Source organism: Hydractinia symbiolongicarpus, chromosome 8 (genome assembly GCF_029227915.1).
Source record: "Hydractinia symbiolongicarpus strain clone_291-10 chromosome 8, HSymV2.1, whole genome shotgun sequence".
NCBI lineage: Eukaryota > Metazoa > Cnidaria > Hydrozoa > Anthoathecata > Hydractiniidae > Hydractinia > Hydractinia symbiolongicarpus.
The window spans coordinates 24,326,079-24,341,591 of record NC_079882.1 but is presented as its reverse complement, the minus strand read 5'-3'; the positions used below and the strand labels follow the sequence as shown (position 1 = coordinate 24,341,591).

The 15,513-nt window shown below is 36.7% G+C and overlaps 1 protein-coding gene across 2 annotated transcripts; it reads right to left on the bottom strand.

The window, feature by feature from the left end:
* Positions 1–1,472: 1,472 nt before the first annotated feature.
* On the bottom strand, positions 1,473–15,075 carry LOC130654151 (uncharacterized). Of its 2 annotated transcripts, none has more exons than XM_057456687.1 (18): positions 14,908–15,075; positions 14,682–14,815; positions 14,404–14,545; positions 13,966–14,031; positions 13,583–13,766; positions 13,379–13,452; positions 13,072–13,180; positions 12,871–12,991; positions 11,977–12,254; positions 11,765–11,829; positions 11,273–11,543; positions 10,837–11,133; positions 10,263–10,717; positions 9,185–9,909; positions 5,148–8,838; positions 4,370–4,541; positions 3,601–4,157; positions 1,473–2,693 (listed from the first exon to the last, which is right to left on the bottom strand). In XM_057456687.1, exons 1-18 carry the CDS (start codon positions 15,058–15,060, stop codon positions 1,920–1,922), a joined length of 8,268 nt encoding a protein of 2,755 aa, XP_057312670.1. In that variant the 5' UTR covers positions 15,061–15,075; the 3' UTR covers positions 1,473–1,919. The 2 variants fall into 2 exon arrangements, with proteins under 2 accessions (XP_057312670.1, XP_057312671.1); XM_057456688.1 differs by having other exon boundaries at positions 14,413–14,545.
* Between the last annotated feature and the right edge of the window lie 438 nt (positions 15,076–15,513).

Sequence of the window (15,513 nt, the reverse complement as noted above, 5' to 3'; positions counted from 1 at the left end):
TTGCAACAAATCCTTTGTTTACATCCATGTCTCTCTGACATTTTTATTTCAGCTATACACCGACTTATTTTTAATTTTTTTTGGTTCAAAAACCGCGAAAGTTTCTTCAGAAAGTGTTATGATGCCTTCCTTGGCCTTTTAATTATGTAGCCAAACATAGGGCGTAGAGAAGGGGCGTAAAAGAGGAGCGTAGTAGAGGAGCACTGGCTTCCCCAGAAAATATTAAACACGACTAAGGTCCGCTTCAGACTAAACATGCTTCTTTCACATACGTTAATATACATTCAGTAGGCCCCATGGTTGTGACCTGCTGAGATTTCTACCCTATAGGTTGGCTAATGCACTCCAAATTTTAGGAATAAAATATGGATTTACGTCAAAAAAAAAAAAAAAGAAAAGAAAATACAGTACATTCGCGTTAAGGATTCCCTCGGATAAGTAGTGCTTTGACTAATTGGGACCAAATTTCTCGGTTCATTTAACTTAAATCCAAACAAAAATACTTCGCTTAAGTGAGACCCTGGAAAGACTGTCGTTACGTGGAACACTTTCTTACAGTCACTTTCTTGAGCAAATAATTTGAGTTAATTGGGACATCAATCTATGGCTTCCCAGAATAAAAAACAAAAACACTTCTGACCAACTAGAAATTAAGCTCCTTTTGTTACTGTCTGATAAACGGACAGTGAAGACATGTCAGAAGTTGGCAAAAAATATAAGATAATTTCAAAATCAATTATCAAAAATATAAGATGTTAAAAGAAATGCAAAATTTCAATAAGTTGGACATCATAAGCCTTTTTGAAAGAGTCCCAGTTCGAGAGAGATAGCGCGAGTGTACTGTATATGCGTACGCACGCACGCAAGGAAGTGGGTCAGGATAAAAGCGTACAGATGGTGCGTACAGGAGGAGGATGGGGGGAGGGATGACTAACTCGATGCTACGTACTTTATGCATGCCCCTTAAAGTAGTTACGTTCTATTTTTTTATAAAACAAATTTTTTGTCCGCTTTAGTTACACATTTCTTTAAAATTGTTACTAAAGCGTTGTCTTTTGATACTTGATGTTGCAAATCAAGATACTAAACAACACGTGCATATTTTTTGTCATTGTTTTTGATCTTTTTCGCTATATTATGTCCTCGTTTAAAATTATGTATGCCCAATATCTATATCTTGATTTATTATTTGACTGGTATTTTTTTGAATTATGAACGTGATTAGGAAAAAAAAAATCACATTTCACACCTTATTTAGTTTCGTGATAATTTTGTCGTGATAATTTTGTCGTCCTAACCTCACCCTCTGGTCATGGATTCTCCCCTAGGGTCCTGGCTCCTTTTATAGGGTCATAGGTCCTTTACAGTTGCAGCTTCAATTTCGAGCATGCGTAACCGTGAAAGCTGATGTTGAAAAAACATTTTGTGTCTCCAATTTTCAGGTAAAACACATTTTGAGGACGGTCTGAACGTAGAAAATATGTAAAAATTAATTTATAAATTTTCCTATATACCAATATACATTCAGCTTTTATAAACAATAAGAAATATATAAAAAATGACATCTTCTATTTACAATGCCCTCAAATCTCAATAAATTAGTAAATTGATAAATTATTGATAAAAAAAGTTTTTTCTAGTTCTGTATCTAACTCGGTATGGAAAACGCGGACTGAAGTATAATTTTCACTTCAGAACGAAATGATAGGTTATATCTTAGGTAATATTGGGCAGCAAATTAATTTCAAAACAGTTAACGATAATTTTAGTTTTGAACATTTATCTTTGCGTTACTTGGGACAAGCAAAATATTTTCTGCTATTAGAATTTGAATGCTTGAAGTCTGGCGCTTGGTTTGGTTTGGTGAACACCCCTAAAAACATTTTGGTTTAAAATTCCACATCATGTCCGTACCACAGTCAACGACGTTGCATTGTCATACATACTCTACCAGCGGGTAGTTCATGTAGAAAGTCCAACGTTTCAGATCGTGACATTTCTTCGACTCGATAACCTTGTACGCTGATGATTTCGTCACCCACCTGAAGCGACTTTGCCAGTTCACAACCCTTCTTTACAGATTCAATCACAATTGGGGCGTCTCCATATATTGTGTCACGACCACCTGAAATGGTGAAATCAAAGTTAGACGAGGGAGTTTTATCGAAGTAGATTGTGAAGATAGGATTCTTTGAAGAACCGCGGCTTAATTTCCGCGAAACAGCGTCTTTTACTTGCGAAAATTTCGAAACTTCCGACTCTGACGAGATACTGGAGTTTAGACTTTCTTTTGATCCACGAAAAAATCGCGATAAACGTGATAGCGATCGCGGTCGTTTCCGTGGCGTACAGCTTTCTTGGCGTGTCTCAGAACGCGATCTTCGCGTGGAAATTTCACGAGTCTCCGATCGAGATCTTCGAGAGCTCACGTGATCCATTTGTGAATGTGGTCTTTGCGGTACAGAGTCTTCTCTCCTCGATCTTGGAGAATCTTGCGAAGGTCCTCTTACAATACTACCCTCTTTTACTCTTTGTACAGTCAATAGTATAGTATCTGGAATTTCTTTTAAAAAACCCAGGGCTTCTCCTTGACTGAAACCTTTTAACGGTTTTCCATTAATACACGTGATCAAATCATTTGTCATCAGTCTACCATCAATACTTGCCACGCTACCAGGAACTAATCGTTTCACCTGAAATTACGATGAAAGAAAATGATGACGATGTCTGATCTGTTGCTGTTACTTTGAATTTAGCAACTTAAAAAACAATTAAAACCTTTTAAGAAACAAGTTAAGCTATTTAAAAGAGCTTGAAAAGTTGTCTATGAAGGTCTCTACTGGTTTTCGAGGACTTGAAATTTTCGCTAATTTTTTTAAGGGACTTAATTTTCGCGAGAACTAATTTTTGCAAAATGAGCAAGTCCTGATACTCACAGAAAATTAAATTTCTCAAATTTCGCGAAAAAAGAATTGATAACATTTTGTTTCTCAAGTTCTACAGTTTCTCAAGGACTTGAGAGGCATAAAATAAAGACTGCAAAAGTTAAAATGTGCAAAAAAAATATATGTAGCTCTAGGTGAATCATTTTACTTTCTTATATTGAGAGCCCTAGAAAGACTATTTTGTTACATCTTTTGTTCAGTTTTATTTTTAAGAAAACCCCAAACATTTTTTCCATAACATTTGCAGCAATATTTATCCACATAACGTGAAATTATTTCAATGGGAAACCAAAAAAATCTTTCTGCATTCTCAAGCAAAAGTCATGTTTTATATTTCATAAGATTACAGAAGTGGAAAAAAAGTTTTGAAGGGTTCTTAATTTTCAGGCTGCAAATGTTCTAAGACATGTGCTCAAAAAAATTGCGCACAGCCTTATCCCCTCCACTCCCACCCCTTATTGTGCTAATGATGCATGACTTAGTGATGCAAGAAATATGCATAACAGACGTACGCCCGTAATATATGCGACGGGCGAAACCCGATATTTTACGGACCAATACTCAAAAATTACACGTATTCAGCCATCGTTATTTGATTTTACACAGCTTACTCAAAACGGCTTATTGTCAAAAAACACATAAATTAACAACTTACTTTAATTCCATCAACAATAACATGTTTGGGTCCACCATAGACAGCTATCCCCAGTCCTCTACCATTCTGTTTATTGAGATCAATTTCGAATTTAGAAAAATCACTGCGATTTGTAGAACTCGTTATTGAACCGTTCCCCCTCAAAACCGATACGTTTGTGTTTAACGAGCATGCAGAAGCCGAACGCTGTTTAATACTTTTCGAATTGGTCTTCGTAAATAGTGGGGGAGTTTGTAGAACGTGACTTAACCTTCTGTTTATAATGTTTCCTTGTTTCGAATCCTTGCTCTCGCTCGGTTCAAATGATTCAACGGAAAGTTTCTTCTCGTTATGACCAGATGAGCTATGGTCGTTCATTTTGTTTATTTGTACCACGTGACTCAGTTTTGCCACGTTCGACAAATAAGATTCAGTGTCTAATTTCTTTGGAGCAAGTTTCTCATTGTCCTCAAGTTGCTTTAGCAATTTTTTATTCCCGTGAGCTCTACGACGGAGGGATAATTGAACAAGTGGAGGAGATTGTTTCAGTCTGTTCAAAGCCTCTGAGTGACAACAACCTACGATAAAGTACACGTTAAAGTGTTGAAATTAACAGTAACACTTCACTCCTTCTTTTTCATATCTTTCTGCCTCAAACTTTATTGAAATTGCGACATTGGTTAGGTGCTAGGCAAGTGGCGAATATTTATCAAGGATTTAAAAATAAAGGCGAATAACCAAATAACAGTAACTAAACGAACAAGCAAACGAATAAAAAAAAATTGCATACCAATAATAGTGGTTTTGTTTACTTCAATCACCTCATCCCCTTCTTTGAGAGGAATCTCACACGTGCTGGCAACTGAACCGCCTAAAACATTTTTCACTAGTACTTTTTTGATAGGCGTGTCCGAACCGCCCGTTATAACAATGCCAAGTGTTTTACCAGGTTCTTTTAAAAGCTGAATAAAAAAAGGTTAATTCGTAGAAAGTCTGGTTTGCTAATGTCAGACGTTCAGGACTTCCAGGGTGTACATACTTGGGAAAGGAAATGAAAATATCCAGGAATGCGAGATGAGTCGCTACAATAACTTCTTATGAACTATTAATCCGTTTAAAATCTACATCTATAAGCATACACAAATTCGTTAACCGTATCCTCCTGGGCCTAAAACGTCAATTTTCGACATTTTACAATTTTCGGAATCTAAAAAAGTAAATACTGCAATGTACGTCTGTCAACCTGGAAACTAAAAGCTCACCTTACTAAAACAGCAATATATTAAGAAATTAGTAAAGAAGAGATTCTTTTAAATGCGATAAAAATGATTAAAACTAACAAAGCTACATTTTCCTGTGAAAGATGAACATACCTTTTATAGCATGGGCGATAACCCTAAGGATTTGGCTGAGAAGGGGAGGAGGAGGGGCAGAGGAATAGCGCAAGGATCACCTCATACTAAGTGGTATATATTTTGAAGTTTACGTTGTATCTTCAAATGATGTAAAACCGCAGTTATGAACGAAGTAACAAGAACAATTCTAAAAAACGCAACAAATTAACAAACCTCGACTCTAAAAACTCCTTCTTTGAAATATTTTACTTTATCTTTCATCTTCTTCTCGTGTCCGTCCACAGCATCAATCTGTTGAGAAAACGCATCTTCAAATCTTACTTCTTTCGTCTCTGGGGAATTATTTTTCTCAGGTATTGTATACACAGTGCAGTCACTTGAATATCCATCTGTCACATGACTGGGCGTGTCGCCATCAGTTGGATTGTAACCTATTTTTTTAGTAAAGTCTATTTTCGCGTAGAGTTGATCAAGTTCGTCTTGTGATAAACTTGTGTTATTGTTCAAAAAATTTTCCTCATACGGAATCTCAGGTACCGGCCTGAATTCCTCCCAGTCTTCTTCAACATTTTCCATGAGTTTTTGATAATTTTTCAAATTCTTATATGCGCATACGTCGTAATCGTCGCCAGCCAGAGTTGTATCAACATTCGAAGCGTATTCGTGGTTCATAAGGTTTTCATCAAGGTGTTCAGCTCTCGCGATTACGTCAAAGCTGCCACGTGACTTTATCTGCTCAAGATTAGCGTAACTCTCAGCCGTATCATACAGAAGCTTATTTGTATCCCAGCTTCCCCTGCGGGGTGGTTTCGGTACCGGATTTTTCTTACCAGCAGGTTGTACGGGTGTTCTCTCATTTAAAGTGTTGTCATTCAGAGGTTCTGTGTAAACACTGTTAACGACAGCGGCGTGTGGTGACACAACGCTATAGTTAGCGGCGCGTGGAGAACAAGGGCCGGCGTCACGCGGAGAACAAGGGCCGGCGTCACGCGGAGAAAGAATCAGTGCAGGATTTTCGTACAAATCGTTCTCGTCATACAGAGAGTTCAGATTAGTTTCGCTTGCACTATACTGTTTTATTTTCTCATAGTTATTATTTCGCTCGATGGCATTTCGTACAATATCCTCGTGCGAACGCGAATCTTTGGGGAAGCCGTAAGCTTGTAGTTCTTCTTTGGAGAACATTTCCGAAAAAGTCGTTCTCTTTACTAATACTGGCTCCGATATATCAAGCAATCCTTCTGCAAACGTCCCCGGAGGAGTGGATTTAATTAGCTTCCGTTTCTCCTTTTTTGTGAGTGCAGCATCATCGCCATCTGTTTTTAAGTCGTAAGTAGTTTTCTTGTTGAAGAAATGTCTAAGCTCCTTAACTTTTGACTTTGGAATGGGTAATGGTGATTTCAGTTCTTGTTCTTTTTCTACATTGTATTTTCGTTTATTCCTTTTAGTTGGTTCCAACGGCAGAGTTTGACTTTTAAGAGGTGGTTTGCCGGCTAAAAATAAATCTGTTCCCCTTATTGGTGATTGCTGAAGATAGTAACTATCAGTGGAGTTTAATCTACTTTGACCATCATATACGCTTACAGAAAACTCACTTCCCCAGCCGTCGTCATCAGCATAGTTGCAATCAGCTTCAGTGGCATCATACTCGGAATCACGTGTGGGTAGAGAACGGAGAAGTTCATCAACTTGATTAGTCATAAAGAAAGGCTGGAGTTTAGGATCAGATTTATCTTTCTCCGACAATTCCATTTTAGATCGAGGACTTTCTTCGGGCGAAAGATTAAAGTCGCTGTGTTGAGAGGCAGGCGAGTCTTTTTCAACACTGCTTTCATCATCTTCAGTAGGAGGCGGAGGGGGAAAATTTAGGGCCAGTAAAGATGAGCCACGCTTTTTAAGTGTTGGTCTTACAGGCGTTTCTGGTGGAAGAACGAGGTTTCCGAGTGATTGGCTTTTTCCTTTCATTAAATTGATAGGTTTTGGTGGAGGCGGTGGCTTTTTTTGTGGACATGACATCCCTCGGCCAACAACATCAATGGAGTCAAACGAATCCTCTAAGTTCTCTCGGCTACCATCTGGAGTTCGCACAGCAGTCGGTCCTTCTGCCGCGTAGCTACCGATTCCAGAGGATGTTTCAGATAGTGATGCTTGTTGCTCAGGAAACATAAACTGGTCAATATGTTCGTACGGGGATGGTTCGTCGCTTTTTCGCGTTTCTATCATTCCACACGAAGAAAGTGGTGTGTGAATATTAAACTGCGGTAGTTCTGATTCTAAACTACACGGTGGGGGAGGGGGTGGAGTGCGAGGAGGAGAAACATTACGAGTCGTCACGGCCGCACGTTTGCGCTCTTTTGACTTTACCGGCCGTCGGAAAGACAAAATCCTAGGCAGTGAAGAACTTTTTACTTTCAACGCACCGGGTGACAGCAGATTCGTCTCTTCCTTCCTATTCTCCTCATGAAAGAATCCGCGGAACGTACCGTCATCCATAGAGTCTGCTTTCCTCATAGAAGGCTTATTATCATCCATTGGTGTATAAATAGCCGTAAGATCGGGTTGGCTCACCGACATTTTCATTCGGCTTCTCGAGATATTATCATTCAGATCCAATGCACTCAGAGGTCTTGATTTGGTTTTAGTTTTGTCTTGCTTTGGGTTGTCGTATTGTTTTTCTTCGTTTCTGCTGGGTAAAAGCAGCTTTGATTTTAACTTTGCAAATAGAGATTTCTTTTTTCTTTGATGATATAAAGAATTCTTAGGATAGTAGATTTCGGTTTTCTCGTCGTCAGTAATAGTCAAACTGCTACTTGCGCTTAATTCTTCAGGCGGAATATTTTCTTTCCTTTCAAGAGGTGCTCTTTCATCTTTACTTTTATCATTTGGTTTGTCAGTTCGCAAATTCTCCATTACATCGTACGGATTAAAGTCCATGTCATGTTGGGAATTCACTTCAGGTGCTGACTCAGCATCGACTGTAACAAGAGGCTCGTTCTTTTTAACACTTTTAAATTCATCAGATTTTCTAGACTCGATTTTTGGCGAATTATAAGCCCTTTTCCTTACACTTTCCAATTTCTCAGGAATTTCATGAGTATAACTAGAATTATCATGACCGTCAGTAAAATTCTTATCGTCAGAAGAACTTGTTTCACGACGGTTTAACACTGGGCGTGGAGGCGGAGGTATGTAAAAATCACTTTTTCCATCGTCAAAATCAGGTTCTTCTTCATCCGAACTTTCTGAACAAGCCATGGCACTTTTAATTTGTGCGAGTTTAGTTGGTTGTAACATGTCAGCGTTAGGCTGGCTTGTAGTCCTCCGTGGCGTGTTTTGCGCCATCTCAAAGTTTGTAACGGGTGGCGGGGCGGCAGGTATACAACTAAACATGCTCTCTAAATCACTATCGTTGTCGTTTTCAGCGTCGTCATGCAGCACGTTTCTGCAAATAACATCACGTGGTATTGCTGGTCTCGGTGGAGCTGGTGGTAGCGATGCGACATCACTAACGTCATCGCGCGAGTCTAGTAAATCGTACGAATGATTGGCTTGAAGTGACATTAAATTACTTTGGATGTGTTGGTGATCGAAGGAAGGAGGTGGTGGTATCTCAGCTGAAGATGGTCGTGAAGAGGTCAGCACTTTCGTTTTCTTGTCTCTCGGTAGAGGCAGAGAGAAAACTGAATATGGGTTCGTAGAAGAACTGACCACGCTTTCGTTTTCTTGGTTCGTTATGACGGAATCTCTCCTGCTGTTCAGTCGAGGTGAATCATTATCGTTCTGTGAAGTTTTCGCGATAATCTGTACCTTTCCACGTGCGATGTTACGTAAGACGCCTTTTACATAAGAAATTGGTTTCCCGCTCATAAGTTCGTTGTTAACAGCAACCAAGATGTCGCCAGTTCTAAAAGTAAACATGAAAACAGTTTGAGAAATGAATTAATTTCACAGCAAACCCACTTGAACCTATCTGCAAACTTTTAAAGATTTTCGTTGACCGTAATTTTTTGACACTTTTGCGGTACTTCATTTAAGCTAAGACAACTAATCTCCGCGAAGATGGATTATTCTCCAAACATCGATTACTACTAACTTCGGAAGGAATACACGCTTTGCTGGTCATTATTCTATTCTTAGTTCTTCATTGTTCTAAACAATGGACTTACTGTTTATAGCCTGAAATCTCAGTCTGACATTCTTATAAAGGGAAAATTATTAGTAACGACGAGTCACGTGGCGAAAAAACATACCTAATTCTATTGTCTGCACCTACAAGACCGTTACTCATCACACCAGTTATATAACACTCTCCAACTTCGTCTAGCATCACATCGATTCCCAAGCCCTTGTACACTTTGTCGTATTCGATCATAAAAGCACCCAAGGAGGAGCGTTTGTTTACGGCAACACATTTCGGAAGATTTTTCGATACGTTATTAGACGGGTTGGCAGATATCACAGAATCGTTATCGTCGTCAAACGTTGGTATGGTCACTTGAGAATTTTTATTGTTTGTCTTACGTGACAATTTAACATCAGATAGCAAAGGATTCTTGACGTCAGAAAATCCGTCATCATCTCTTTTCACGACATCGCTTTCGCCATCATCATCTTTTAGTAAAGGTATGGATCCATTGGATATAGTCGAGTCGGCAGTTATTCTCCGACGGTAGGGCGGACGAACAGGTGTGACAGCTTCGTTTGCTATACAGCCAGGTATACCATTTTGTTTTGAAGGGCTAGTTTTGACATTACTACTAACATGCCTGTTGTGAGGCGTGCGCTGAAGTTCATTTTCTGTTGTTTTTTTACGAAATATAACCAACTTCGCAAGTTTTCCACAATGTTTTAAAGCTTGTAAAGCTTGAGGATGGGTCATGTTGCTCATAATAATTCCATTTAAAGAGTATATGCAATCACCAGGGGAAATGAGACCACTCCCCTCTGCTATGCTTCCAGGTAAGACACGTCGCACCTATTGAAAAAACAAAGACAAAGTAAAATGAAGTAATGAAAAAGAGAAAGATGTTCAACTTTCATTGTTAGACCTCTAAATATATATAGTTTTAAATTTTTCTTCCTCGTGTCCAAATTATCAATCCAAAAATAATCTATTACTACTATTGTTCTCTTTGTTTCACCGCAACTTTTCTCAACTGATACTGGGAAAAGAAAATAAATAAAAAAACGAAGTACCTAATTTAAAGGTTTTAAGATGCGATGTACACATAGAACGGGAACAATATTTCATGTAATTCCCTGCTGTGAGCTTGTTCATGCTTATCGTAAAAATTCTAGAGATTTTACGAATTGATTTTCTGAACTGACCTGAAAATATCCAACGCAGCAACCAGTGGCACCCACCAAACTCACACCAAGGGTCGATTTCTCGTCTTTTGGTATTTCGATTAAATGGACATTCATTCCTTCTGGAATATCAGATGATTCTGGTAGAGGCACACCAATGCCACCTTCCTTTCCAGTAAATTTAAAAGATGAAATTTTGCTCAGTTCAGTGTTATTGATCTGTAGCATCGTTGACGTTGGGGACTCTGAGTGCACTGTGGAGACCAGTTTTGATGACGGGGGAGTTCTTGTAACTGGCGCAGCGTTTGTTGTTTTACTGATGTGTTTTTCATTTTGTGTTTTATATTCTCCTCTAAACGACCCTGATAACACACTGTTTCTTTCGATTAAAGGTGTTTTACAGACTGTCTGATCTTCTATCAAATTCGGCACATTAGTCATTTCGAACGAAGACTTTCGTGTTCTTTCACGTTTATCTAAAAACAAAAATAAACACGCTCGTTGCTTTGACTACAGGTGTAACATTTTAACATGTTTTAAACAACTTTCTAAAATATTCACAACATTATTTTTTTAACTGCTTGCAAATATATACCTTGTGTAAACTCCACTTTCTCATTTTCTTCATCATTGCAAATTTGGTCTTTCCTCTTTAAAACAAATACACTTTTCTTCGGAATATTTTTAAACAAAACTATCACCATGTTGTACGAGAGTTCTTCCATTCGTTTATCGTTTACCTGCACGATTTGGTCGCCATCTTTTATTCCACCGCAATCACTACCAATTGCTTTGTCAGCCGCTCCTCCTGGGATGACAGATTTCGCGAACACTCCGTCGTGATTTCCGGGTATAACACTTTTCTTTATTTTGATATTCAAACCAAGAGAACCTAATGTCGAAACGCCTTAGTATTTGTTACAAAATAAGGCAATGTATCTATAGCTCATTTCCAAATAAAACTGAGCGGACAAGAACTTTATGTTTTGAAAGTAAGGCAAAAAATCAATAAAAAACGTTTTTAATAATACCTGTTGAATCTCTCACAACTATAACGTGATCCAGTATATGCCCATCTTTCTTAATCCCATCAGTTTTGTCTCGTAATAAACCCGATGTGCCATTAAAACTTACTACCATATTTTCTGGGTCATCGAGTAAACTCGGAGAGTCGTTTGGATCTTTAGCATTAAACCAGCCATCCTTTTGTTTCTTTTTCTTCTTCTTTTCTTCGGTTTTAACTATTGGGGAGTCGACGAGGTCTGAGGTAAAACTTGTAAGAGACGACATTGAATTGACATCCTAGATTAAACATATCAAAGATATAACTTTGAAAGCATTATCTACATTCGTGATATTATTCACATGAGGTTATTTGATGTGTGAAAACTGGGAAAAACAACTCGCTGTTCTTGTGAAAATTATTATAAAATATAAATGATATAACTATAAGTAATTAGAAGACTGTAGGTATAGAAGGTTCGAGAAAATTAAGTCTTTGTTTTAAAACCATAAAATCTTACGTCATCCGAATCTTCAGATTCACACAGAGATATTGCTGATTGCAGGCTGTCTGTTCGTGCTACTCCTAAAGATAAAATCATTTTTTTCCAGCGTTCAGAGCACTAAATAGTGGTTAGTTTTCATTCCATAAAAAGTGGAAACTAGGAGGATAGAAGGAGAGATCCTTCTAGGTAAAAACAACAACAACAACAACAACAACAACAAAAATTACCGTGAACCGGCATTGCTGGTGACATCAAAGCTGCTAGCGATGACTTCTTTACCGTCTCTATCTTTGGACTTTTCTCGACCTCACTTTGAGACTTATCAACACTCAATGTTCGATTTCTTTTTTCCCTTTCGTTATCATTCCGCTCCTCCTTCTTCGTTCCTCTTTTTATGACCATCGTTACGGTGCCAGGTTTTAGAGCACGTAAGATCTTGTAAGCATCCTCCAAGGAAGCGTGCTGCAATGAATGACCATTTATCGAAAGTATTTGATCTTTAAGCCTGAACAAGAACGAAAAAAATCATTATTAGAATCTCACTTTCTACAGAAAATAAAGCCGTTTAGTGTAAAATTCAAATTTGTAAAAAATCTTCCTTGATTTTTAAAATTCATTATGGCTATAAAGATGTTAAACTCATTCATAGAAAAAAAATGTTGTTTTATCATACTTAAAACCACCTGCCACTTATAGTTTTATGATTTAAAAAAATATTTAACAGCGAACACAAAAAGAGAAATAACAAAATTTAATGTACATAAAAGGATCAACATTTTAATCTTACAAGCCTGGAAAGAATATATTGTGAATTTTATTTTGAGCTACTCTTCTCTTTTATCACATATTTCAAAAAAACCTTTTCAGGCATTCCTACCACAGAATACAACAAAATCGGCCTATGGAGAGATTATTTTGCACTTAAAAAACACGGATTCTCTTGTGCAGTGTTCTCTCACATTCGGTTCGGTCAGTCATTTAAATGGAATTGTGCTTGGATTCGTCACATAGATTTGTAAAAGGGGGCTTACGGAAGCTGAAGAATTCATCAGCTCGAATCATGCTAAAATTAAAAACATTCTCGCCGATAAAAGCAAACAACAAGACAACAATTTCCTTACTGTAGGTTTCCTAGCTTTGAAGCTAGTGATCCTTTTGCAATATATTTCACAAAAATACCATAGGTTTTTTTCTCCACACTTCCTGACGACACCACACCAATTCCCAGTCCCTTACCAGCCACTAGATACAAAAAATACAGTGAAAACACCAATAAGAGTAATAGTTAGCTGAAGACACCTATAACTAAAAGTGCTTCATACCTTTCGTTAAATGAATTTCGTGAACATTAGGACTTTTTCGCCAACTCAATCTTCTTTTTACTTTTCGACCGCTTTTAACCAAAAATCTGACCGGACCTTTCTTTAGAGACTGAAATTATAAATCAAAATAGAAATTAACACGAAAAACATAATGCTTCGCCATTTTACTCATTACATAAAAGGCTAACCCATATTCAGATGACACCTGTTCCCACTTAAGAGATGTAATTCAGCAAAGTATCCTTAAAAAATCATATTGTACACTTCTATCCTCTGAATTCACGTTACCCTCTTCTCTTCGACATACCTTAAACATGTACACAGCATCTTCATGTGTAACTCCAGATAACGAAACGTTGTTCACCTTCAAAATTTCATCACCTTAAAAGAGAATTGCATACGCAAAACGTTATCAGCAAAGACTAGGAAAGCATATGAAACATGTATAGTTTAAAATAACAAAGCATCTCGTTTCTCATTTCATTTAAAATGCTTTAAAAAACAAGCCTACCTATTTTTAATCTACCATCAACTGCTGCAAGGCCATCTGGTAATATTGTTTTAATGAAAATACCCATGTTGGTTTCCGAATTAGCACCACCAACTATGGAGAAGCCAAGTCTTTTCCCTTCTTTTCCGTTCATTAAAACAATCTCCTTTGGAAGATTTGGATCAGATTCGAATATAGACAAATCCTAAACAGAGAAATAAAAGGAGGATTTGCTAGACATATTTTGAGAGAGTATTGAAAATAATCTATAATAGTGCCGACATATAAGAAATAATAAAGTCTTAATAGATATATGTTGACATATTTTCAGACATTTTAAATTACTGGATTTGTGGATTGAAAAAATGTTTGTTTATCTCAGATAAACGATAAGTCAAACTTACATTATCGTTAAAATCTTTCAACTTTTGCTTGGGTGCTTCATCATCATTATTGTTATTATTTGTAGTCTAAAACACAAACGGCATGTACACTATAAATATCGCATCTTAATATTTTACCTGTACGAAAGCTAGTCAGTACACATCAGAAGCTAACATTTCTTTACATGCACCTCCATTGAAATACTGACAGATATTTGTTTTTAGTCCTCAATATTTGGATACCTTAATAGTAGTCATTTTCACAAGTACTTAATTTTAGCGAATATTATTATTATTATTCTGCGGGTGTTTATTTTGCGATTTTGGTCAAAATCCATAAAAACATTAATACCTGCTAAAAATAATACCTGCGAAAATTAGCACTATTAAGATACTTAAAATTCTCCTGCTTTTTAAGATTACATTTTGCATCAAGCTAAAAAAAGTATACAGACTAACATCTCTTACATCTTGGCTAACAACAATTTGTATTGGATTCTTTGCAGCTCGAAGTAAATGAACAGCATCTTGATGAGACACGCCAATCAACGAGTAGCCATTAATAAATAAAATTTCGTCACCAACGTTAATTCTTCCGTCCCTATGATTGAACATGGTGAAGTGATGACAATATTTGAATGACTGAATATTTTTTTTGTGTGAATCAAACATAATTTTATTGAATTTACCTGTGAAAAATCATACAATTATTATTTCTACAGTAACATTGAACATACCTAGTAGCAGCACCACCATCCAGCAAATGGCTGACAAATATGCCTTTCTTTCCTTCATTACCATCTGAAATCTGAATTCCAAGGCCGTGACCTTTCTCTTTTAACAAATGAAACTTCCTCACTCGCTGGTTGATCTAAAAATTACAATATATATTTATATATCCCTAACATAATAAAAAAACCCAGTTCACAACAGAAATATTTCAGACCAACATTTCTTTAATACCTCAACCTCCATTGTGTCTAATTTTTTTTCTGCTTCTTTCTTGATACTGCTTTGAAAGATGGTCGACATAAAATCTTTAGATATCTCCTCATCGTAATTATTATTTAAATCAAAACTTTTCATGGAATATTTATTTCTAACCCATCTAAACATTTCAGTAAAATGTCATTAGCAAACATGTGGCAAAAATATTATAAAATAATTTTTGCTGATATCATATTATGTTACATTGACAACACGTATCCCTGATGATGCTGTGATTTTTATTTAAGAAACAAATGACAACAACAAAGCTTATTATGTATCAATTACGTTTTCCCTTGAAAATGGAAACATTTGTTTCACTAAAATACCACAACAAGTGGGTATATGCTGGAACAAATAAAAAAATATTACAAAAATTATATATACATTAAGCTTGCTAAAAAGTTTTTATTTTGCACAAAACAGGAAACACTTTTTAATACAAAATAAAACAAATTAATAAACAACAAAAAATTGTATCGTTTAAAAAAAATCTCAATACATACTTGTTTCTGAAACAGTGCTTAATCTGGATTTACAAACTATCACTTAACTACAAAACAGCAGTGCAAATAATATTTT

Bases quoted from the DNA above. Each gene is read 5' to 3' on its own strand.
- LOC130654151 (XM_057456687.1), bottom strand. From the start codon at position 15,060: ATGTTTAGATGGGTTAGAAATAAATATTCCATGAAAAGTTTTGATTTA. The intron at 11,544-11,764 runs GTAAGATTTTAT...TGTTTAATCTAG, and splicing joins AATCTGAAGATTCGGATGAC to GATGTCAATTCAATGTCGTC. The intron at 4,542-5,147 runs GTTTGTTAATTT...TTTTTTATTCAG, and splicing joins AAGGAGTTTTTAGAGTCGAG to CTTTTAAAAGAACCTGGTAA.